General features: G+C 39.0%; 2 protein-coding genes across 2 annotated transcripts in view; both read right to left on the reverse strand.

Annotated features, from left to right (window-relative positions):
• LOC128364860 (heavy metal-binding protein HIP-like) overlaps positions 1-24,652 on the reverse strand; it is a 129,599-nt gene that overhangs the window by 61,388 nt on the left and 43,559 nt on the right. The window contains exon 4 of the mRNA XM_053325483.1: positions 17,612-17,674. Coding sequence (XP_053181458.1) covers positions 17,612-17,674 — 63 coding nt within the window. The remainder of the gene's footprint in view (positions 1-17,611; positions 17,675-24,652) is intronic.
• LOC128364119 (zinc-binding protein A33-like) lies at positions 10,381-11,808 on the reverse strand. The gene has a single exon (XM_053324645.1). The coding sequence runs from the start codon at positions 11,806-11,808 to the stop codon at positions 10,381-10,383; it is 1,428 nt and encodes a 475-aa protein (XP_053180620.1).

Genomic DNA, 24,652 nt, shown 5'->3' on the forward strand with positions numbered 1-24,652 from the left:
TTTTAAAGTCTATTCTCAGTGTATGTGCACTGCAGGCTTGTTAAAGTTTCCACATCACATTAGTGTAAGTTGAATATTGGACCAGGATTGGCTTTTAAACTACTTGTTATGCATCATTTGATCTACTGATATTTTATTGCTCAGTGTGCAGTAGTTACCAAGTACATTTTAACTTTATTTCTTATGTTGTTGTTTGTTTGTTTTTTCAATCAAGCTGTAAAGCACTTTGAATTTATTTTTGATTAGTTTGAAAGGTGCTATAATAAAGACAATTTGACTGATGGATAGCTGTGATGCTAATTTTGCCATGACTCCCATTCATTTATGCTAACAACATCAGCAATAAGAAAATTGTTCAATTTGACCTTTTCTCTCATTTTCAATATGTTTTCCATGACTGGAAAATTGGTCATTTTCCAGGTTTTCCAGGACACGTGGGAACCCTGAAATAACCGGCTCGATTGCTGCAAAGTGCTCCATTATGTTTACCAGCTAGTAGCCAACTATTAGCAGGTGGCTTTACATAAAATGTTCTCATCGCTAGCTGCTTGCTAACTGTGTGCTTAGCAGGAGGCGTTTCATAACTTTTTCTTGGAAAATATTTGTCTGCTGTCTCTGAAAACACCAAGAGAGTGAACCAAAACAGTAAAGCTAAACAATAACCTGAAAGCTCTGTAAGGCCGCAATGAGACACAGAGCTCTTTGCAGGTTGCAAGTTCAATACAAGTGACACCGTTGACATTACCCATTGTCATGTAACATATGACAATGGGTAATGATATGAACCATTATTCTTAATTGCAAATGAAAATATGTGATTTAAAAAAACCTAACCTTCCTGAATAGCTGTGTGTTGAGATTGTCCATCACTCCTGTCCTCTGGAGGTAATGATTCCAGCTTAATAGAGGGCAAACGTTATTGGAGAGTAATTGTGTTGAACTATGGTGTATTATATTATTATTTAACAATTTTAAAGTGGTATTGGGTGGCAATTAATCATCTTAAACACGTATAAGTTTATCCAACTGTGCCACTTGGTTGAGTAGTAGTGCAAGCTGATGTAAAACTTCTGAGCTACTCCACTCATTAAATTAAATTAATTACAATTAATTAAAGATAGTACAATGTTGAGGTGGATGTCAGCAGCAACAGCTCTATAACTCTAGTGGAAACACTGGATTACATTAGATGTTTCTCTCACAGTCCTTCAATTGTTTAAAGGATAATTTCCAAAAACTATTAACAACACATCAGTGAGCCACACTGTTAGTGGCATGTTCCTTTGCCACACATATTATGGTTTAAGTCTTTGGGTTAGACATGTGGGACATCTTGCAGCCTTTTCTTTAATACCATGGATAAAAAAGCCTTCTTTAATTACAGACTGAGAGAAATGAATAGTGCAGAATCAGCATCCCGAATAATAGTAATAATAATAAAAGTGAGCTCTGGGCTCTGACTCTGGTCTGAGTGGCTTTATAACTGCTGAGGAATGACACGTTGTGTTTCTGCAGGTCTTGTTCCACAGCAGAGATACTGTCTGACAGAGAGGAGATCTGCTCCTGAATCCTCTTCATCTATCTGCTCATAGTCTTCCCCTTCTGCTCCTTTAAAACAAAATTTAAGTAAAAACAAGTTTAAAAAACTTAATGTAACATAAAATAAAACCCACTTGATATTAATAATAAGATAGAATAAAGTGGAAATAGAACATAAAATGCGTACCATAAGACGGAAGATAAAAAACAACTGAATAATAATAGTAATAAAATAAAGACAAAGTTAAAAAATAGAATTGGGAAAGTCATAACTAGTTAAATGCTTAAGTGCACAGATAAGTTTTCAGCTTTCTTTTTAAAGACATTAGCTTGCTGGCTTCCCTGATTTCATAGTTTTGGGGTGTATTTAACGAAGGCTGCATCCATGGTTTTCTTTCAGCTGTGACCTTGAACCTCCAATAAACCTGCAGCAGATGATCACAGTGTTCCTGAGGACAAATCATTTACAATGGAGTTAGCAATGTAGATTTGTTTATGAGGAGGAGATCCTTAAAGTTTGTTCTAAATGTTACAGGAAGCCTGTGCAGAGCAGCTAAAACTTGACTCGTGCTCTCTCTTCTTGGTTCTTCGTAGCCGAGCTGCAGAGTTTTGAATGAGCTCAGTGTTTGTTTCCGGGAGGCCAGTAAAAAGTCCATTACAGTAATCAAGTTAGCTTGAAATGAAGGCATGAATCAGTTTTTCAGCATCTTTTTGGTTTATAAACGGTTGTACGTTAGCTTTGTATCTAAGGTGGAAAATCATGTTTTCATCAGCTTGTTAATGTGGAACTTGAAGCTCTGAATCTAAGATAACACCTAGACATGGAGCTTTTATTTGTGAGCAGTAGTTCGGCCTTGGCCTCTGTTTCCACTGGGAGCCTGTGTGTTGGGGTTTTTATTCTGGCTAGTGGTGCTAAAAAAGTGTGTGAGGCACTGTTGGTGGCTCCAGCTGTTGCTAGGCAACGGCTCAGCATCTGCTTGAAGCTCAGTGCTCTTTTCCTAAAAGTTGAGACATTTTTAATATTGGTGGTGTCTGGAACACAACAGTAGGTCCTATTTTCAGTTCAAAATACAAAAAAGAGGTCTGTTAAAAAAACAAAACAAAAAAAAAACAGGATACCCGTCAATGCGTGACCTTTCTTACTTCCAAAGCCATAGCGCAGAAAGCTGGTGCTACTGCCCATTTGTCTATACGAAGATGCATCCAAATAACTAACAGTTACTCCCACGTCAGTGATGGAGAATACAAGGGTGTGTGTGCTTGAAGCCTCGATGAGTGGGAGGATTTTTCTCCACTGCACCATGAGTTCATAAATGTCTGCAGGTTTTGCTTAGGGTACCTCTGTTCTGTGGTTTAGTTCCTCATCTCAGGGCAGTGCTTTGCCACGGGGTGCAATATTTATGTGTGTGTGTGTGTGAGTCTGCAAGCATGTATAATACATATGTTGGCCTGAGTGTGTGAGATGTGTGCAGAAGGCTTTGTTTTGAAGGAGATATCAGTCCTCTGCCTTCAACCCAGGACTTTTTTCTTATGATTTAATCTGTTGGTTTTTTTTTCATGTATCATGTTTTTCACGTTTTTATTCTAATGCTTTTTGATTTGTGTTACAGTCAAGTGTTATCAGCTTTTTATGATAAAAAGTGCTTGTGCCAAGGGGGGCAGGATTGGGTGGATGGACTTTGCAGCACTGAAAACTGATTTTAAAGGGGGGTTGACTTTCAATTGACTCCTCTGTACTTTGCTCGTCCACCATTGGCTGCCTTCACATTTGTCTCGCTCCTATTGGTCAGACCAAGATATTAAGAGACCAGGCAGTCAGTGTGGTGAATAGTCCTCAGGTTTTTATTTATTTTGATTATTTATTTATTTATTTTAGTGAATATTTTTATTGTGCTTTTTTTCTCTCTTTTCTTTCAGTTTTTTCGTTCTCCTATTGTACAGCTCATGCACTTGTGCAAGTACTGTCTGTTGTTGTTCAAAGGGACACTGCTCCATGTAAAAACATGACTGTTTTTAAAGGGATAGTACACCTAATTTGCATCCTGCATGTGTTTGTTCTGTGACGACCAACATGGTGTGAATTACTTTGAGTTTTTGTGCCGTTTTTCTTCTGTAACTTTAGATTTACGCTGATTTTGGCCTCGTTTTTGCAGTTTTATGGTGTCCATTTTTTTCTTCCCCTTACATTCAGCTCCACTTTGCCAGAGTGGTAACTTCTTTCACTTCAAAACTGCATCCTATAATACAGGATTGTATTTTGTGTGAACTATCCCTCCAAATGTTGATAAAGCTCTTCATGAGAAGTGTTTTTTTTTTTCAAGGTGAACCACTGAGTCTTTATATTGCACTCATGTTTCATCCAGTCATGATGTCCATGCTTAATTGACCCTGTTCTAATACTAAACGGTCAAAGGTTACCGGAAGGCGTTCATGAGTGAGCATGTTAACCAACATGACCCCCACTCCCCTCCAAAAAAAGAAGAAATAGCAGCATGTACAGTACAAATGTGTTGTTTTTCTGTTTTTCCTTAGTGTGTTTACTAGCCTTGAAAACCAGTATAATAAGAATCACATATTTAAAATGAAGGAGTACACAGTGTTACACAACTGCAACTAACTAGCAGCGTAGCTGGCATTTCTTTTGCATGACAGTCAACAGGACACTTGCTTTTTGGTGTTTTCCTTTTTATTTGGTTTCTCATTTTCTACTGAATGCTGGTATACTCTCTTTCTATTTTCTCAGCTTTTTAAGTGCATATAACTATTTTTGTCTCAAGATGATATAATGAATATGACTATGATGAGCAGGATGATTATATTGATGACTGTGGCACTAAGGATGACTATGAGGATGATGATGATTATTTTGCATGCTTTTCTATGGGGCTCTGTGTTGTCAGTGCGTTTTATAGATAGCTGAGAGAATACGAAGAGCACTTGTTGACCATCAGCACAGAGAGTGAGCGACTCAGCCTGCATGTCACTTTGAGGAACAGCACAGGAGTCGAGATGAGTCTCAAAGTATGAAGGAGCTCCAGCAGGGGGCGCAGTCACACAAAGTAAAGCACAAACAGGACACAGATGGACAGCAGGTTGATGCTTCTAATGTAGCTGCACAATAAGTTGACTTTAGTCTCAAATCTAACAGAGACAACAGCAGTTCATCACTGTAGAATGAGAAATAAGTTTCCTTTTATAATTATTGATAATTATTGATCAGGGCTGAACAATTATGACTAAATTGATTATTCATCTTATATCAGCATCTTAACTCTTTTCAGCCACAGAGCACATTCTTGATTAAATGAAATGTACCAACACCACTAATAGATCATTATTCTATATGAATGATCAAAGCTGAGTCATGATTGAAAGTGTTTAATGCTGCAACCTTTCATATAAACTACAGTGTCTGTCCTCCTCTAGTCTCTTGAGGTCAGTGAGCTCTGCTGCCTTCCTGTCAGCTGTTTAGTCAGATGAAGCTTTACTGAGATAAACTGGAGCCTCTGAGTTCACTCTGAACCTCTGCTGTCTTCTTCCTCTAGCCACTGACTAAGTCGCACTGACAACACTGAGTCAGCTTCTCTTAGTAGGGTGTCCTTCACTCTTTTTTTCCCATCCTTCTGTTTCCAACCTTCTTCAATCATTTCTCTGCAGTTGGCTCTTTCTAGTTTCCCTTTGTCTATTTTTGTCAGTTTGGGTTTCTTCTGTATAATAATATTAATCCTCTAGTTCTCAGATTATTGCTCTGTTCTCTTACGTGCTACACGTGTTTCTCTAACTTCAAGAAAATGTGTTAAGGTGTTATCAATAAAATGATGATTTAAATAGAAATGTGAATGTCTCTCTGTGTTTACAGACACATAAAACTGAAGCACAGCTTTGATTTTGATTTTTTTTTATTGACAGATGAAATCATTTCACTTTTGATTTGATCAGAAAATTAAAATCAGAAAGTTAACCAGTTAGAAAACATACAACTTTGAATGAAACTTAAGTCAAAGACACAGTTAACCAGTGTAAATCCTGGCATTCATCTATCACAGTCTTCCATGTGAAGTGAATATAAACACACAGGAACAAACAGCAGCTCCACATTTGTAAATGTTAAAGAATTAAGAAATACAAGCTGAAACAGAAAAGTAAAGATGATAACTACCAACAAATTTAAAATCCGCAGTTCAATGTAAGTGTCAGGGTTTGGAAAAGATTTGCTAATCTGAAGTTATTTGTGATTCATGATACACATGGTAAATGAATAACAGATTAATGATTACATTAACATTGCCTCTTTGGTCCATTATGCAGAGTAAAACATGTTTTACTATTTTAAAAAGAAAACATTTGTCTGAATGTATTATTATGACCCATCTGTTTTACTTAACTGAATTACTTTGATAACTTGGAAAATTAAAACATAAAGAAAAACAGCATTGTCAAAGACAAAATCCTCATAAATCACATCTCACAAACCTTCCTGAACATCACAGAGTTTGACAGATTTTGATATCAGTGGTTTTAGCATCACCAGCTGACACAAGGTTAAAGTAAGGGAAGAGTTTCTCAGTGAAAGTGTCTCTGAGAGTGTAGATCGGAGTGTTGTCTTCAGGGTTGTAGAAGGACACCTCCCCCCTGTCATAGTCCAGCTGGACTCTGATCCTCTGGAGACTCTTCTTCACTGTGACAGTCTTACCAGAACCATTAGTGTATTTTCCACTACGATGCAGTAAACACCAGATTCCATAATCTGGTGAGGCAGGACACTCTCTCTTCCTGTCAGCTGACTCTTTAGCCAAACCCACATACCAGCCAGGATGGTCTCCCACCTCCACCTCCCAGCTGTGTTTCCCTGCGCTGAAGCCCTCAGAGCCCAGAACAGTGGCATATTTAGTATGTCTCTCTGGATTATCAGGGAGCTGCTGATTTGCGTCTCCTTTTCTCACACTGGTCAGATCATCAGACAGATAGAGACGAGGGTCTGCAGTGTTTGGGTCCAGAATGACAGGACTGAAGTGGACCTTCTCCTTCATCTTCTCCCAGACTCTGAAGGACAGATTGCCCAGGTGTTTGGCCTCATCTATCAGCGCTCCTGAGACCAACTGTGGATCTGACAGTGAGCTCTGGGCTCTGGCTCTGGTCTGAGTGGGTTTATAACTGCTGAGGAATGACATGTTGTGTTTCTGCAGGTCTTCTTCAACAGCAGAGATACTGTCTGACAGAGAGGAGATCTGCTGCTGAATCCTCTTCATCTCTCTGCTCATAGTCTTTCCCTTCTGCTCCTCTTCCTCCCTCAGAGCTGCCAGTCTGGACTCCTCTTCCTCTTTCAGGAACTGGTGGAGCTTGTTGAACTCTGCTCTGATCTTCTTCTCTGTGGACAACAGCTGCTTCTTGGAGTGTTCAATCATTTCATTGTATGTTTTCTCCACTTCTTTATATTTGTTCCTCTTCTCCTGTAGAGGCTTTAAGTCAGATTTCAGCTGGTCCTTCAGGTCACTGACTACTTGTTCTACAGGAACCACAGTGTGACTTTGGTGGAGAGAAACCTCACAGACAGGACACACAGCTCTCTGTTCATCTTTACAGAACATTTTAGGCTCTTCTTGATGTTTCCTACACACCACCTCCACCTTCTTTTCTTCTTTTTCTGTCTCAGATGATCCAGCTTTCTGTTTCCCAGCAAAGGAGTCAGCTAGTTCTTTCAGTGTCAGGTTCACAAGTGGATGGTTCTTTGAGGATTTCTTTTTACAAATGGGACAGTTTTTGTCTTCAGCGTGTTCCCAGATTGTTTGTAGACAGCTTGAACAGAAGCTGTGGCTACAGGTCAGAGAAACAGGATCTCTGAAAGTCTCTGAACACACATGGCAATTCAGGTAACTTTCAACAAGAGCAATTTTCTCAGCCATTTGATCTGATATCCAAAGTGTCTTTCAGTTGCAGACTCACCAAGTTAGAGTCCATTCAACTTTCTTTGTTAAATCCTCCAAATGTTTGTTCTTCAGCACACATTTCACTCTGCAATGTAATGGTGTCTGTGATCTGTTCAGTAATTTAAATCCGCTTTCACTTTCATTCACCTGTTTTATGGGTGGAGGAATGGATCATATTGCACTGCTATTTGATTGTGTCTCCACCAGGTGTTGCCTTTTCTGTGTTACAGATGTTAAAGCAATATTCCATCAAAAGCCTACTGTATGTTTTGACTCTCAAACACGGAAATTCAAAGACTTAAGGTGTTTAATTATTGATTTGACTAACTGCTTCCCAGGTAACAGTCATCTCATCTGTTTATTAGGTTTCTCATATCAGCTACACAATCGATAACTATGCACCATTCATTCTAGTCATGCAATAACCATAGCCTTGAGTACCAGTCTCCTTTTCCCTCTTGGTTCTTGTTTGTAATATGTTGTAATTGTAGTGTTTAGTAGTTGTAGCTGTAGTATTCATAATACGTGTGTGTAACTAAAAATTAACTTGTTGGAGTTTTCTTGTGCTTGCATCTCAGTGACTTAACCTCAAAATACATAAGTACTCTCTCAATTATATCCTATACAGAGTGAGCCTAAGGTAAAACATTAATTCTACATAAACTTTTGAGTCATGTTGAGACTCTGAACCAGGAAGGTGGAGTCTGGCCTCGTGCAGGCAAGCTTTGCCAGCAAACTACCTAGTTGTGAGAATGGGTGTGATTGGTGTATGATTGATAAGAAATGCTGAACCAGTCAGCAGCTGTCAGCTGATGACTTATGTATCCTGCATAAAGTAATTTGTTATTTAATATAAGATTATTTGCAATCATAATTGGACTGTTTCTCTGTTATTATACATACAGTAGAACAGTTTAGATTGACGGATTAATCATTTCATATTGAAGTAGTACACAATAATAATTTATAATTCTCCCTTAAAATTACAAACAAACAGACAACACAGGAGACAACAAAGGAGCACTTGTTGACCATCAGCGGCTCTTCACTCAACCTGCATGTCACTTTGAGGAACAGCACAGGAGTCCAGTTGACAGATTAGAGGCAGTTCAAAGTATGAAGGAGCTCCAGCAGGGGGCGCAGTCACACAAAGTAAAACACAAACAGGACACAGATGGATGGCAGGTTGATGTTTCTAATGTAGCTGCACAATAAATTAACTTTAGTATTAAATATTACAGACAATCCAGTCAGAGACAACAGCAGTTCATCACTGTAGAATAAGAACATGCTTCCTTTACGATTACTAATCAGGGCTGAATAATTATGACTAAAATGATTATTCATCTTATATCAGCATCTTAACTTTTTGCAGCAACAGAGCACATTCTTGATTAAATGAAATGTACCAACACCACTAATAGATCATTATTCTATATGAATGATCAAAGCTGAGTCATGATTGAAAGTGTTTAATGGTGCAGCTTTTCATATATATAACTACAGTGTCTGTCCTCCTCTAGTCTCTTGAGGTCAGTGAGCTCTGCTGCCTTCCTGTCAGCTGTTTAGTCAGATGAAGCTTTACTGAGATAAACTGGAGCCTCTGAGTTCACTCTGAACCTCTGCTGTCTTCTTCCTCTAGCCACTGACTAAGTCGCACTGACAACACCGAGTCAGCTTCTCTTAGTAGGGTGTCCGTCATTCTTTTTTTCCCCGTCCTTCTGTTTCCAACCTTCTTCAATCATTTCTCTGCAGTTGGCTCTTTTTCTAGTTTCCCTTTGTCTATTTTTGTCAGTTTGGGTTTCTTCTGTATAATAATATTAATCCTCTAGTTCTCTGATTCTTCAGATTATTGCTCTGTTCTCTTACGTGCTACACGTGTTTCTCTAACTTCAAGAAAATGTGTTAAGGTGTTATCAATAAAATGATGATTTAAATAGAAACATGAATGTCTTTCTGTGTTAACAGACAACATACAACCGCAGCACAGATTTGATTTTTTTTTATTGACAGAAGTAACCCAGGCAACCATTTAACTCTATTTTGATTTTGTTCATAAGATAGAAAATGTAGAACTTTTTGAATAAATCATAAGTCAAAGACACAGTTAACCAGTGTAAATCCTGACGTTCATCCAACATAGTCTCACATGTGCTAATGTGTTTTACATCTGACATGTGAAGTGAAGGTTCAGGTTCAGGAACAAACAGCAACTCCAAATTAATAAATGTTCAAGAATTAAAAAATAAATGCTGAAACAGAAAAGTAAAGTGACGTGAAAATTCCTTGTCTGGTCTGTGCAGTCAATCTTTTTTATATACATCATTAGGAAGTAATATTTATTTCTTTTGAATTTGATTTTTTGCTTAATGTTTAGTCAATGAAGAAAAATATCAACAGATTAAAATATTTGTTTTTTTTAAAGCATTCCCTAACCTTTAGACTGAACCTTGAAAAAAAGAAAGAAAATATGTGTCTTACATTAATTTCTGCAGAATTAAGTATCATAAATCAGGCAGGTTCAGTTTGTTTTCATGGATAAATGATTATGTAGGAAAGGTTTAACAGACTGTAGTTATCTGTGATTCATTATACACATGGTAAATAAATAACAGCTTAATATGTAAACATCCTCATTTTGGTCCACTATACACAGTAAAACATCTTATTTTAAAAAGAAAATATTTCAGAATAGTCAGAATTCATTATTATAGACATTTCAAGTTCTGAATGAACTATTGTCAACACATTTTGAAGTTGTTGTTGTTTTTTTTGTTTTTTTTACATAACTGGATCACTTCAAAGACCTGGAAAATTAAAACATACAAAATATCTGATATTGTCAAAGCCAATCTATATATCTAATGATTTCCTCAAATAATCATAAATCACATCTCTCAAACTTCCCTGAACATCACAGAGAAATCTCAGTTCGACAGATTTTGATATCAGTGGTTTTAGCATCACCAGCTCGTCCAATACTGAAATAAGGGAAGAGTTTCTCAGTGAAAGTGTCTCTGTGAGTGTAGATCGGAGTCTTGTCTTCAGGGCCGTAGAAGGACACCTTCCCCTTGTCATAGTCCAACTGGACTCTGATCCTCTGGAGACTCTTCTTCACTGTGACAGTCTTACCAGAACCATTAGTGTATTTTCCAATGTGATGCTTAAAACACCAGATTCCATATTTTGGTGAAGCAACTATATCTCCCCTCCTGTCAACTGACTCTTTAGCCAAACCCACATTCCAGTCAGGATGGTCTCCCACCTCCACCTCCCAGCTGTGTTTCCCTGAGCTGAAGCCCTCAGAGCCCAGAACAATGGTATACTTCATGCATCTCTCTGGATTATCAGGGAGCTGCTGCTTTGTGCCTCCAAGTCTCACACTGGTCAGATCATCAGACAGACAGAGACGGGGGTGTGCAGAGTTTGGGTCCAGAATAACAGGACTGAAGTGGACCTTCTCCTTCATCTTCTCCCAGACTCTGAAGGACAGGTTGCCCAGGTGTTTGGTCACATCTATCAGCATTCCTGAGACCAGCTGTGGATCTGACAGTGAGCAATGGGCTCTGGCTCTGGTCTGAGTGGGTTTATAACTGCTGAGGAATGACACGTTGTGTTTCTGCAGGTCTTCTTCAACAGCAGAGATACTGTCTGACAGAAAGGAGATCTGCTCCTGAATCCTCTTCATCTCTCTGCTCATAGACTTCCCCTTCTGCTCCTCTTCCTTCCTCAGAGCCGCTAGTCTGGACTCCTCTTCCTCTTCCAGAAACTGGTGGAGCTTGTTGAACTTTTCTTTGATCTGCTTCTCTGTGGACAACAGCTGCTTCTTGGAGTGTTCAATCATTTCATTGTATGTTTTATCCACTCGTTTGTATTTGTTCCTCTTGTCCTGTAGAGACTCTAAGTTAGATTTCAGCTGGTCCTTCAGGTCACTGACTGCTTGTTCTACAGGAACCACCTTGTGTCCATGGTGGAGAGAAAACTCACAGACAGGACACACAGCTCTCTGTTCATCTTTACAGAACAATTTAGGCTCTTCTTGATGTTTGCTACATACCACAATTAAGTTTTTTTCTCCCTTTTCTGTCTCAGGTGATCCAACTGCCTGTCTCCCAGCAAATGAGTCAGCTAGTTCCTTCAGAGCAAAGTTCACTCCTGTATTTTCCTTCGAAGATTTTCGTTTACAAATGGGACAGTTTTTGTTTTTAGCTTGTTCCCAGAATGTTTGCAGACAGCTTGAACAGAAACTGTGGTTGCAGGTGAGAGACACAGGATCTCTGAAAGTATCTGAACACTCATGACAGGTCAAGAAACTCTCCAAAAGATCAGCTTTCTCAGCCATTTTATCTTACATCAAATTTTTCTTTCAGTTGCAGACTCACCAAGTTACATTTCCTTCAGCTTTCTTTGTTAAATCCTCCAAATGTTTGTTCTTCTGCGCTGATTTCACTCTGTAGTGTAATGCCGTCTGTGATCTGTTCAAAAATGTAAATCAGCTCTCAGTTTAATTTCCTCCTGTTATGGGTGGAGAAAGTATTCAAATGAAGCTGCCATTTGATTATGTTTCCACCAGATGGTGGTGTTTCTACATTCCAGATGATAAAGGAATACTCCTCCAAAAGCCTACTGTATGTTTTAACTATCAAACACTGAAAACTACCACGTTTGAAAAGTGAATGATGAAAATGTGTTGAAACAATGATAGTTGACTCATAGAACATTAACTCACAATGTCTTCGTCAACAGTTAGATTGAGATTAGGTTTAATCAGGGCTGTTAATGACCAATTTAATAATTGAATGACTGTTAAGTTACACATTACTGCTTGTTATGATCCCAGTTTCTATTATTGTCAAGTCAAACTGGAGAAAAATGGACCTACTTTATTCAAACCCTGGCACTTTGCTGACATCCACTGGCAATTCAGAGAACTAAACTGTTGTACTATTGATCTAAGTCGCTGATCCTCAGGTACAGAATTGATAACTATGCACCATTCAGTCTAGTCATGCAATAACCATAGCCTTGAGTACCAGTCTCCCTTTCCCTCTTGTGTCTTGTTTGTAATATGTTATAATTGTAATGTTTAGTAGTTGTAGCTGTAGTATTCATAATACGTGTGTGTAACTAAACATGGACATGTTTGTGTTTTCTTGTGCTTGCATCTCAGTGACTTAACCTCAAAATACCTAAATACTCTCCCATAACCATAATTCAGTCAGGCACACTCTCGTCATAGATAAAACAATTTATTATATCCTATACAGAGTGAGCCTAAGGTAAAACATTAATTTTATATAAACCTTTGAATCATGTTGAGGAAGGTGGAGTCTGGACTCTCTCTTTGAAAATGGGTGTGATTGGTGTATGATTGATAAGAAATGCTGAACCAGTCAGCGTCTGTCAGCTGATGACTTATGTATCCTGCATAAAGTAATTTGGGTCTTAATTTAAGATTAATTGCAATCATAATTGGACTGTTTCTCTGTTATTATACATACACAAGAACAGTTTAGATTGATGGATTAATCATTTCATATTGAAGTAGTGCATAATAGTAATTTATAATTCTCCCTTAAAACAAACAGACAACACAGGAGACAACAAGGAGCACTTGTTGACCATCAGCAGTTCTTCCCTCATTCTGCATGTCACTTTGAGGAACAGCACAGGAGTCTAGATGACAGATTAGAGGCAGTTCAACGTATGAAGGAGCTCCAGCAGGGGGCGCAGTCACACAAAGTAAAACACAAACAGGACACAGATGGATGGCAGGTTGATGTTTCTAATGTAGCTGCACAATAAGTTGACTTTAGTGTCAAATCTAACAGACAATCCAGTCAGAGACAACAGAAGTTCATCACTGTAGAATAAGAACAAGCTTCCTTTATAATTATTGATCAGGGCGGAATAATTATGACTAAATTTATTATCCATCTTATATCAGCATTTTAACTCTTTGCAGCCACAGAGCACATTCTTAATTAAATGAAATGTACCAACACCACTAATAGATCATTATTCTATATGAATGATCAAAGCTGAGTCATGATTGAAAGTGATTAATTGTGCAGCCTTTCATATAAACTATGTCTGTCTGTCCTCCTCTAGTCTCTTGAGGTCAGCTCTTTTTGTCAGTTTGGGTTTCTACTGTATGAACTGACTCAGACTTTGAATATCCCCAAATTAAAGTCAGAGTCAACACGTTAACTTCATAGTCATTCTTTTATTTCACATGTAGTTTGTTGCAGAGCAAAGCCAACACAGCAACAATGTGCATCCTTTCATTTACATATGACTTCTGTATGACTTGTTTGTACAGTAGACTATGCCAAAAATGTAGGGGGTAAATACATTCTCATGTTTTAGTCTCACAGTGGAAAAAGCAGAAATCCATTAAAGGTAGTATGATTACTGTCATCATCGTATATACTACTGTGGGCAGGTAAAACCATGTAGACCACATCCCCCTTTTCCAGCTGAATAACCAGTGAATTAGAAAGTCTGGTTTGGCCAGTTTCATCATTGTCATTATCATTCCACAACACTCTCTTGTCATTGTGATAGAGACAAAAACCACCCCGTGTATTAGTCCGGTAATCCACTGTATTGAGTGAGAAGTAGTAGACTCCTCTGACTGGGGCTGTGAAGAGACCTGCATCAGAGGAGAAAATCAGTGAGGCTTTTTCCTGCTGTTGAACTACCTCTTCTCTAAGTTCAGTAAGCTGTTGCTTCTCAATACTTTGGTCAGACTGCTGTAGGTGGGTTTGTCTAATCTGAAGGAATTGTTGTTCAGTGCTCTTGCTTTGTTAACATCACATTACCCAGCGACTGTATAGTCTGTAAAAGTTGAGAGCTCTCAGTTACACATTCAGTGAGTCAGTTTGCATCCCATAATGTTTATAGAAAGTGATATAACAGAGATATAAGTGATCACCTTAAAACAGACCAAAATCCTGTCAAAGTCTTTGCAGAACATTTCATTCTCTTGTGTTTTGTAAACTATCTGTAAATGTCTGTGCAAAGGTTTTGAAGACCTGAGAACCTTATCAGTGACTAAATGAAATGTAATTACATAACACTAGGGGTGTGACCATATTTCTCATCGAAGTGAATGTTGTCTCGTGAAGCTATAATTAAAGGGTGCACCAAAAAAAAAAGACGATCAGTTCTCTATCGCTCATTTGCACGTCATGTCTAGTTTTTATAATTCCACGTGTGGATCATTAACCTTGTTACAGTGGCCGTCCTCGTTCTAGTTGGTGAACTAGCTTCTACCTGCTGAGAAGATCTCAGTCAGGAGTCAGAGAAGAAAGCCTGAGGTAGGAGGAGCAGGGAATCTAGCTATGGGAGCCTAGTGATGCAAAAAGTAAAATGAATCACACTTTTAAATTATAAGACAATTTATATGTTGTTCTACATGTGTGTTTATGTGGTACAGGATTTGTGCAATTTACTTTTATTTGTGTGTTTTTTATTAGCAATATGTTTGCATCTGCTTGCATTTTGCATTTTGCATACTGCATATGATAATTATATATTTAGAAAGTAGAACTGAAGTGATTCATTACAAGATGATCAGTTAAAACATTTCAAAATGCACCTGCATTATTTCCATTTTGTGATTTTCAAATAAAAGAACACTCATATATTTCCTCAAGTTTTCTTAAAAATATAGTTAACATCTCATCTGGTCTCGTCTCGTGTATCGTCACACGCCTACATAACACAAAATCACATACATGACTCAATGTTGGCAAACTACCAATGACCTGGCTCAAGCCCTCTGAGAGGACACAGAGAAACTACATTAAAAGTGTTATGATACACTGTAAAAGGTAAAACTGGTGAAATCTCAAAAGAGCCAATTCAAAGAGAAATTCCTCCTCCTCAAACAACCAAGTGTGCAGCTGGAGCCATAGTGGTAGTGGAGAAAAAAGCAATTACAAAAGATGCAGTGAAAGCTGTAACAATTAATACATATTAAAAACATCTAACAAACTAATTATAATGAGTTCATTACATTATAATAGTTAATTTGTGTGTGTAGCAGAAAGAGATGAGTACCTGTAGTTGGACTGTAGGCCTGACCAAAGTTGATGAAGACTTTACTGAACTTGAGTGTGATGTCAGTATTGAAGGGTCCAACTTGTCCATCATTAGTGAGACCAAGTGAGAACGCCACCTTTGGTTGGTCTGTGTGAATGTGAGAAGATTCACATAGAGGAAAAAAATAGCTCCACTTATAAACAGTTGATGAACAAATTGTATTGTGTCTCTTTTGGTGAATAGTGTTCATAGAAACTGATGTTACTCTGATCCTGTTGCATTTGGACTTTTTGAACGGAGCATGGAGCTTCTGTGAGACGGCAGTACAAGCAGGCTGATTACTGGATGAAGTTACTCTTTAATAATGATATAAGCAGTTTACCTGCAATCTGTCTCTTCAGCTCCTCCACCTCGTTTTCACTGGTGTTCATTCTGGCCTCCAACACTGTCAACACATTTAACATTAATATTATTGTGAAGTATGTTTATGGTCAGCAGGTTTCAAATTGTTAACATGATCACTATGGAGGCTGACCTGTGCTCTTATCTTCACTCGCTGTCACTCTGAATTGAAGATCTGCAATAGAAGGAAAAATTAATAATCAGATTAGTAATTGATCAGCAGCCAGATTATTAATCTCATATTGAATTTGTCTCTGCTAAATACATAAATATCTTTTGACTTCTCTCCACTCACTTTGGGAATTAAAGCTGCAACGAGGACTATAGCCTCGACACATGGGATGGGTGCTCTACCCGCTGAGCTATGTTCAACCCCAATATTTCAAAACTATTCAAAGTCAACTATGGGAAATTGATGGGTCAAGTAAAAGCAGATCTCACAAAATGATAAGTAGCCAGGGACATAAGACAACTAGGAGCCCTAATTGGAAAGAGTTTGGATGGAAGATTAAAATTAGATACTGCAAAACTCTACGAATTTGCAGGTGTTTTCTGAATTTGCAGGTGTTTTCTGAGTTTGCAGGTGTTTTCTGAATTTGCAGGTGTTTTCTGAGTTTGCAGGTGTTTTCTGAATTTGCAGGTGTTTTATGAGTTTGTAGGTGTTTTCTGAATTTGCAGGTGTTTTGGCACTTGCAGCAAAGTGTTTTCTGAATATGCAGGTGTTTTGGCATTTGCATGTGTTATGACCCTTCTCGGCCACCGTACAGAATATTGCTGGAGGGGATATGGCTTGCTGGAAGACCACAGGCATATATATTGGGACTGTCCAGAACTATCAGAATATTGGTAAAATGTATAAAAAGAAAATAAATAATGCCTATTTATAGAATGCCCATTATAATCTTCATACTTCATATTACCAGATGATCTTGAAGAGAATAACCAAACATATCTGTTAAGAATTGTCCTCTTGATAGTAAATAAAGTAATTACAGCCTCCTGACTGAAGCCACACCCTCCCACAATAACACAGTGGAGGGAAAGAATTCAAGATGTTTACCACATTTAATATATGAATGTGGCATTACAGATGAAATCAGATGCCTTCATTAACAAATGGACCCCCATTTCCCTACATTTCAACCTGATATGATACACTAGTTGGCCTGCCCCCCTCTTCCTCCTTTTATTTTTCCTTCTTCTTCTTCTTTTCCTCCCTGGTTAAATTTTGACTGGTCATTTTTAATCCTATTCTTCTGTTGTAATGTATATCTAAATGTAATACTGTGCATAATACAATATTGTGGTGATGAACAATCCTCATTTAGCCTACATATTCAGTGTTGTTATGTTTTGCCCTTGATGGGTAAGGTCAAGAGATCCACGGACTAACCCCTCAAGACACTTATAACGATGACATTTTTTATTTTATTATATATTTTCTCTTATTGTAATGTATAAAAGATGTATTGTATGACTGCACTTGATAAAAGGCAAAACCGTTTCATAAAATCTAATATTGAATTTATTTCTGCTAAATATCTTTTGACTTCTCTTCAGTCACTTTGGGAATTAAAACTAGCAAAAGTTCATCATGAAACACACATTAATATAAAATAAATGTATTCTATTTGCTAGACTACAGTAAGAAAGAAAAGGTTTTGCATTTCATTTATTATTGTACTGTAGCTTACCTGTGTTCTCTATCTTGAGCTCCTCCACCTCGTTTTCACTGGTGTTCATTCTGGTCTCCAACACTGTCAACACATTTAACATTAATATTATTGTGAAGTATGTTTATGGTCAGCAGGTTTCAAATTGTTAAAATGATCACTATGGAGGCTGACCTGTGCTCTTATCTTCACTCACTGTTACTCTGGATTGAAGATCTGCAATAGAAGGAAAAATTAATAATCAGATTAATAATTGATCAGCAGTCAGCAGTTTTTACATTTTATTGATTATTGTAGTTTACCTGTGTTCTCCTTCTTGAGCTCCCCCACTTCATTTTCAACGGTCTTCAATCTGGCCTTCAAAACTATGAACACATTCAACATTTTTATTTTAAAGAAGAAAAATCTACATATCTGGAACTTTAAATATCTGTATGTGTACCTAATAAACTAGCAGCTGTGTATTTTGCAGCTTACTGCTGTTCTTAATATTCAACAGTAAAATCTATTTGAGAATTTAAAATCCTCACTTTTAAAGCTCTTAATGGTCAGGCTCCATCATATCTTAAAGAGCTTATAGTACCTTATGTACCTACTAGAACACTGCATTCCCAGAATGTAGGTCTACTTGTGGTTCCTAGTATCTCTAAAAGTAGAATAGGAGGCAGAGCCTTCAGCTATCAGGCTCCTCTCCTGTGGAACCATCTCCCAGATTTCGGGTGGCACACACCCTCTCAACATTTAAGAGTAGGCTTAAAACCTTCCTTTTTGATAAAGCATATAATTAGGGTCTGCCAGGCTTGTCCTGGACCAGCTCCTAGTTTATGCTGCTATAGGCTTAGACTACCGGGGGACTCCCACTCTCATGACGCACTGAGCTCCTCTCTCTCTCTCTCTCTCTCTCTCTCTCTCTCTCTCTCTCTCTCTCTCTCTCTCTCTCTCTCTCTCTCTCTCTCTCTCTCTCTCTCTCTCTCTCTCTCTCTCTCTCTCTCTCTCTCTCCATCCATCTATATCCATTAACATTCATGTACTATTAATGCATTCAATAACCTGAACTTCTTCCCCGCTAAGTGCTTGCTCATTTATGTAAAGTGCCTTGAGATGACTTTATTGTGATTTTGGTGCTATACAAATAAAGATTGATTGCTTGATGATTGATACAAGCAATTTACCTGCATTCTCTATCTTGAGCTTCACCATCTCGTTTTCACTGGCATTAGTTCTGGTCTCCAACACTGTGAACACATTTAAAGTTTTTCAGTAAAAGCTTTATTTTGAGTCTTCGATATTAATATCAGAACACATCTTAAAGAAGTGTTTACATTTAATTCTTAGGTTTGACAGGAAAACATCACAAACATGAATTGATAATATATAATTTTATAAAATATAAATATCAACCTGAATTCTTGCTTTCACTAGCCGTCAGTCTGGCCTCTATGGCTGGAATAAAAGCAGTAAATTACTCCTAAAAGTAATGTCATAGTGAACATTGCATGAATTTGTTAATCACTATGTGAATGAACCTGTATTCTCCTGCTCCAGCTTCTCCATCTTGCTCTTGCTGTTGCTCAGCTCCACACTGTGTTTGATGGCCATGTCTCTCAGCTCCTTCAGCTCAGCCCAGATGTCAGGGGTGATGTTGGTCTGATCACTGGTTGCTTTGACACCCAGGATCTTAGACTGAACCTCCGTCTGAGTGATATCATTCCCTGTCACCCCTCCACTCTCACCCTGAGCCCTTGTCCAGTACAGACAGAGCAGCAACACTAGAAAAGCTGCAGCACGCCTCATTGTGAAATATCACCTCTTTAGACAGCAAGATGCAGTCTGACACCACTCCTTCAGTTCCGACTTTATATCCACGTGAAACATGTCACTGAACTGCTGTATGAGAATTAAACAGCTGTCTTTGATAAGGAATGCAAAAATAACACCAAAGATCCTTGAACACTGAACTTAAAGCAAACAACAAGTTAGAACGATGTTCTCTCAAAATCATTGGTAGTGAAAGTTTGTCGTGTAAAGAGATGATAAGAGCAATGTCAGTTATTTTAAGTATGTGTTTGTTTCTAAGACTCAAGTTGTAAAGAGTCTGGGTCATCGTCCATCTGATGTGTATTTTTATGTGTCTGAATTCATTGCAAATCCAACACAACAGAAAATATGCACTAAACATACGTTAAGACTCTGCTGCACTGTTATGGACTAACTAAATCTTATCAGATGGGATCCCCAAGACTACATTGGAGATAAAAAAAACCTAAAACTGACATTATAAAGACATGTTTCAATACAGAGGTTAAGATACAGCAGTTAACATTATTTATATTTTTATTTTCTTCTTTACGGATCTCATCCACCCCCGGGGCCCTCCCACCGAGGAGCTTTTTGACCACCTCGGCGACCTCCACCCCAGAGATAGGAGAGCTGACACCCGAGCCCCAGGCCCTGCTTCCTTACCGGAAGGTGTGTCAGTGGAATTGAGGAGGTCTTCAAAGTATTCCTTCCACTGATCCACAACGTCCCAAGTCGAGGTCAGCAGCGCACCGTCCCCACCGTACACAGTGTTGACAGCGCACTGCTTCCCCCTCCTGAGACGCCGGATGGTGGTCCAGAATCTCTTCGAAGCCGCCCGGAAGTCTTTTTCCATGGCCTCGCCGAATCCTCCCATGTCCGTGTTTTTGCCTCAGCGACTGCCGCAGCTGCACTCCGCTTGGCCTGCCGGTACCTACCTGCTGCCTCCGGAGTCCCACATGCCAAAAAGGCCCTATAGGACTCCTTCTTCAGCTTGACGGCATCCCTCACCGCCGGTGTCCACCAGCGGGTTTCGGGATTGCCGCCACGACAGGCACAACCACCTCGCGGCCACAGCTCCATTCGGCCGCTTTAACAATGGAGGCACGGAACATGGCCCACTCGGACTCAATGTCCCCCGCCTCCCCCGGTACGTGGTCGAAGCTCTCCCCGAGGTGGGAGTTGAAGCTCTCTGAGACAGGAGACTCTGCCAGACGTTCCCAGCAGACCTTCACAATACGTTTGGGTCTGCCAGATCCGACCGGCATCCTCCTCCACCATCGTAGCCAACTCACCACCAGGTGGTGATCAGTTGACAGCTCCGCCCCTCTCTTCACAGTGTCCAAGACATGCAGCTGGATTCAGGAGGAGCAGTGTGGTTTTCATGCAGGCCGTGGAACTGTGGACCAGCTCTACACCCTCTGCAAGATCCTTGAGGGTGCATGGGAGTTTGCCCAACCAGTCCACATGTGTTTCGTGGACTTGGAGAAGGCATTCGACCGTGTCCCTCAGGGGAGTCCTGTGGGGGGTCCTCCGGGAATACTGGGTTCCGTACCCCCTGATAAGGGCCGTCTGTTCCCTATATGACCGGAGTCAGAGCTTGGTCCGCATTGTCGGCAATAAGTCGGACTTGTTTCCAGTGAGGGTTGGACTCCACCAGGGCTGCCCTGTCACTGATCCTGTTCATAATCTTCATGGACAGGATTTGTAGGCGCAGCCAGGGTGTGGAGGGGGTCCGGTTTGGTGACCTATGGATTGGGTCACTGCTTTTTGCGGATGATGTGGTCCTGTTGGCTTCTTCATACCATGACCTCCAACTTTCACTGGATCGGTTCGCAGCCGAGTGTGAAGCGGCCGGGATGAGAATCAGCACCTCCAAATCCGAGTCTATGGTCCTCAACCGGAAAAGGGTGGAGTGCACTGTCAGGGTCAGGGATGAGATCCTGCCCCAAGTGGAGGAGTTCAAGTACCTCAGGGTCTTGTTCACGAGTGAGGGAAGGATGGAGCGTGAGATCGACAGGCGGATCGGTGCGGCGTCTGCAGTAATGCGGACTCTGCACAGATCTGTCGTGTGAGGAGTGGAGTATGAGAATTGTGATGAATGTAATAATTATTGACTGTTTGCAGATTCTGAGATATCGGGTGAGAGCACACTGTTGGTGATGAACAAAACAGAGGGCGGAAACAATAGATGCCAGTGCATACAGTAATTTATTTTTTTAAGAGCTTGATCTTAAAATCATAGTAAAATCAACTCATTAAAACCCTCTAAAATGGTTTCAACCAGGTTAAAAGCCAGCAGAGTCAATGTCCATTAAAACGAGAAGTCTGTTTAAAAAGGAATGCAGCCAGACCAGGATAGGTGACACACAAGGTTTTGAAGAGGAGACTTGTTGCAGCGTCCGTTAACTATTTCCGGTGGCTTGTCTCTCCCAACATGACGGCCTACCTGGAACACACAAAATCACTGCCAGTATCATCGTTCACACACCATCCACTCCACATGTGGATGTCCACACCAGAACGTTACTAACAACCCAAAGGGATACTCACACACCAGGCAGAGCGCTGAAGCCCTGCCGCTGTGAGTGTGACGCGTCGTAACGTTCTGGTTCAGTGTAGAGGAGCTGAAAACCAACAATGTTACCCCCTTAAAGTTGAATAATGGGATGTAACAATTAGAGCCCAACTGATATATTGGTCAGTCGATATCATTGGCTGATACTGACCTATCACACATATATTGGAATTGGTGAATATGTTGTCTGATATGTGCCGATTTTCTTTTTTTATTGTTTAAAGTTTTAGAGGTTTTTAATTAAGTTTAATATATAAATATTTATTTTAATTCTGTTCATTTTCTTTTCTTTTTTTATTCATAGTTAATTATAATAATTGTATAAAATGACATTAGTGCAATGAAACAGTAATCACCAATGGGAATTTAATAAAGTTTATTGTTAAACAGTGAAATGTCCTGCCTACATTACATATCTTTGTCAAAAGTGTTTGATAATCACATTTGAGGGATCATTGCAAAAAAAGAAAAGTAATAATATTCTGTTTATAACATTATCAGCCAATATATTGATATCAGAATTTCTTTGCTCCTTTATATCTGCATCGATATCAGCCACGAAATCCAGTATTGGTAGGGCCCTAGTAACAATAAATGAATATTGAATTATTTATTTGACTAGAAGCCCAATTTGTGAAAAGCCTGAGTCAACACTTTAACCTCATAGTCATTCTTTTATTTCACATGTACAAGCAAAGCCAAAACAACTTTGGGGGTAAAGAAATTCTCATGTTTTAGTCTCACAGTGGAAAAAGCAGAAATCCATTGAAGGTAGTACCATTATTGGTATTATCATATAGACTATGGTGAGCAGGTAAAACCATGTAGACCAAATCCCCCTTTTCCAGCTGAAGAACCAGTGACCTAGAAAGTCTGTTATAGCCAGTTTCATCATTGTAATTATCATTCCATAACACTCTCTTGTCATTGTGATAGAGATAAAAAGCACTCCATACGTTCTTCCGGACATCCGCTGTATTGAGTGAGAAGTAGTAGACTCCTCTGACTGGGGCTGTGAAGTGACCTGCATCAGAGGAGAAAATCAGTGAGGCTTTTTCCTGCTGTTGAACTACCTCTTCTCTAAGTTCAGTAAGCTGTTGCTTCTCAATACTTTGGTCAGACTGCTGTAGGTGGGTTTGTCTAATCTGAAGGAATTGTTCAGTGCTCTTGCTTTGTTAACATCACATTACCCAGCGACTGTATAGTCTGTAAAAGTTGAGAGCTCTCAGTTACACATTCAGTGAATCAGTTTGGATCCCATAATGTTTATAGAAAGTGATATAACAGAGAGATATAAGTGATCACCTTAAAACGGACCAAAATCCTGTCAAAGTCTTTGCAGAACATTTCATTCTCTTGTGTTTTGTAAACTATCTGTATCTGTTCATGAAAAGGTTTTGAAGACCTGAGAACCTTATCAGTGACTAAATGAAATGTAATTACATAACACTAGGGGTGTGACCATATTTCTTGTCGAAGTGAATGTTGTCTCGTGAAGCTATAATTAAAGGGCACACCAAAAAAAAAAAGACGATCGGTTTTCTATCGCTCATTTGCACGTCATGTCTTGTTTTTATAATTTCACGTGTGGATCATTAACCTTGTTACAGTGGCCGTCCTCGTTCTAGTTGGTGAACTAGCTTCTACCTGCTGAGAAGATCTCAGTCAGAAATAAGAGAGGAAAGCCTGAGGTAGGAGGAGCAGGGAATCTAACTATAGGAGCCTAATGACAATTTATACATTGTTCTACAGTACATGTGTGTTTATGTGATACAGGATTTGTGCAATTTACTTTTATGTGTGTGTTTTTTATTAGCAATATGTTATAATTTGTGATAATTGGATACTTTATTTAGTTTATTGTATCTAAGTTTTGTATTTTATTTTATGTTATTTCCATAAAAAACTAAATGATCTATCTATAAAATGTCTATCTTTATGGAGATATGGAGAAGCTTTTACAGTGCTTGCATTTTGCATTTTGCATACTGCATATGATAATTATATATTTAGAAAGTAGAACTGAAGTGATTCATTACAAGATGATCAGTTAAAACATTTCAAAATGCACCTGCATTATTTCCATTTTGTGAATTTCAAATTAAAGAACAGTCATATATTTCCTCAAGTTTTTTTAAAAATATAGTTAAAATCTCATCTGGTCCTGTCTCGTGTATCGTCACACGCCTACATAACACAAAATCACACATGACTCAATGTTAGCAAAGTACCAACGACCTGGCTCAAGCCCTCTGAGAGGACACAGAGAAACTACATTAAAAGTGTTATGATGCACTGTAAAAGGTAAAATGGATGAAATCTCAAAAGAGCCAATTCAAAGAGAAATTTCTCCTCCTCAAACAACCAAGTGTGCAGCTGGAGCCATAGTGGAGAAAAAAGCAATTACAGAAGATGCAGTGAAAGCTCTAACAATTAATACATATTAAAAACATCTAACAAACTAATTATAATGAGTTCATTACATTATAATAGTTCATTTGTGTGTGCAGCAGAAAGAGATGAGTACCTGTAGTTGGACTGTAGACTTGACCAAAGTTGCTGATGACTTTACTGAACTTAAGTGTGATGTCAGTATCGAAGGGTCCAACTTGTCCATCATCAGTGAGACTAAGTGAGAACGCCACCTTTGGTCGGTCTGTGTGAATGTGAGAAGATTCACATAGAGG

This window comes from Scomber japonicus, chromosome 9 (genome assembly GCF_027409825.1).
Source record: "Scomber japonicus isolate fScoJap1 chromosome 9, fScoJap1.pri, whole genome shotgun sequence".
Lineage (NCBI taxonomy): Eukaryota > Metazoa > Chordata > Actinopteri > Scombriformes > Scombridae > Scomber > Scomber japonicus.

Bases quoted from the DNA above. Each gene is read 5' to 3' on its own strand.
- LOC128364119 (XM_053324645.1), bottom strand. From the start codon at position 11,808: ATGGCTGAGAAAGCTGATCTTTTGGAGAGTTTCTTGACCTGTCATGAG.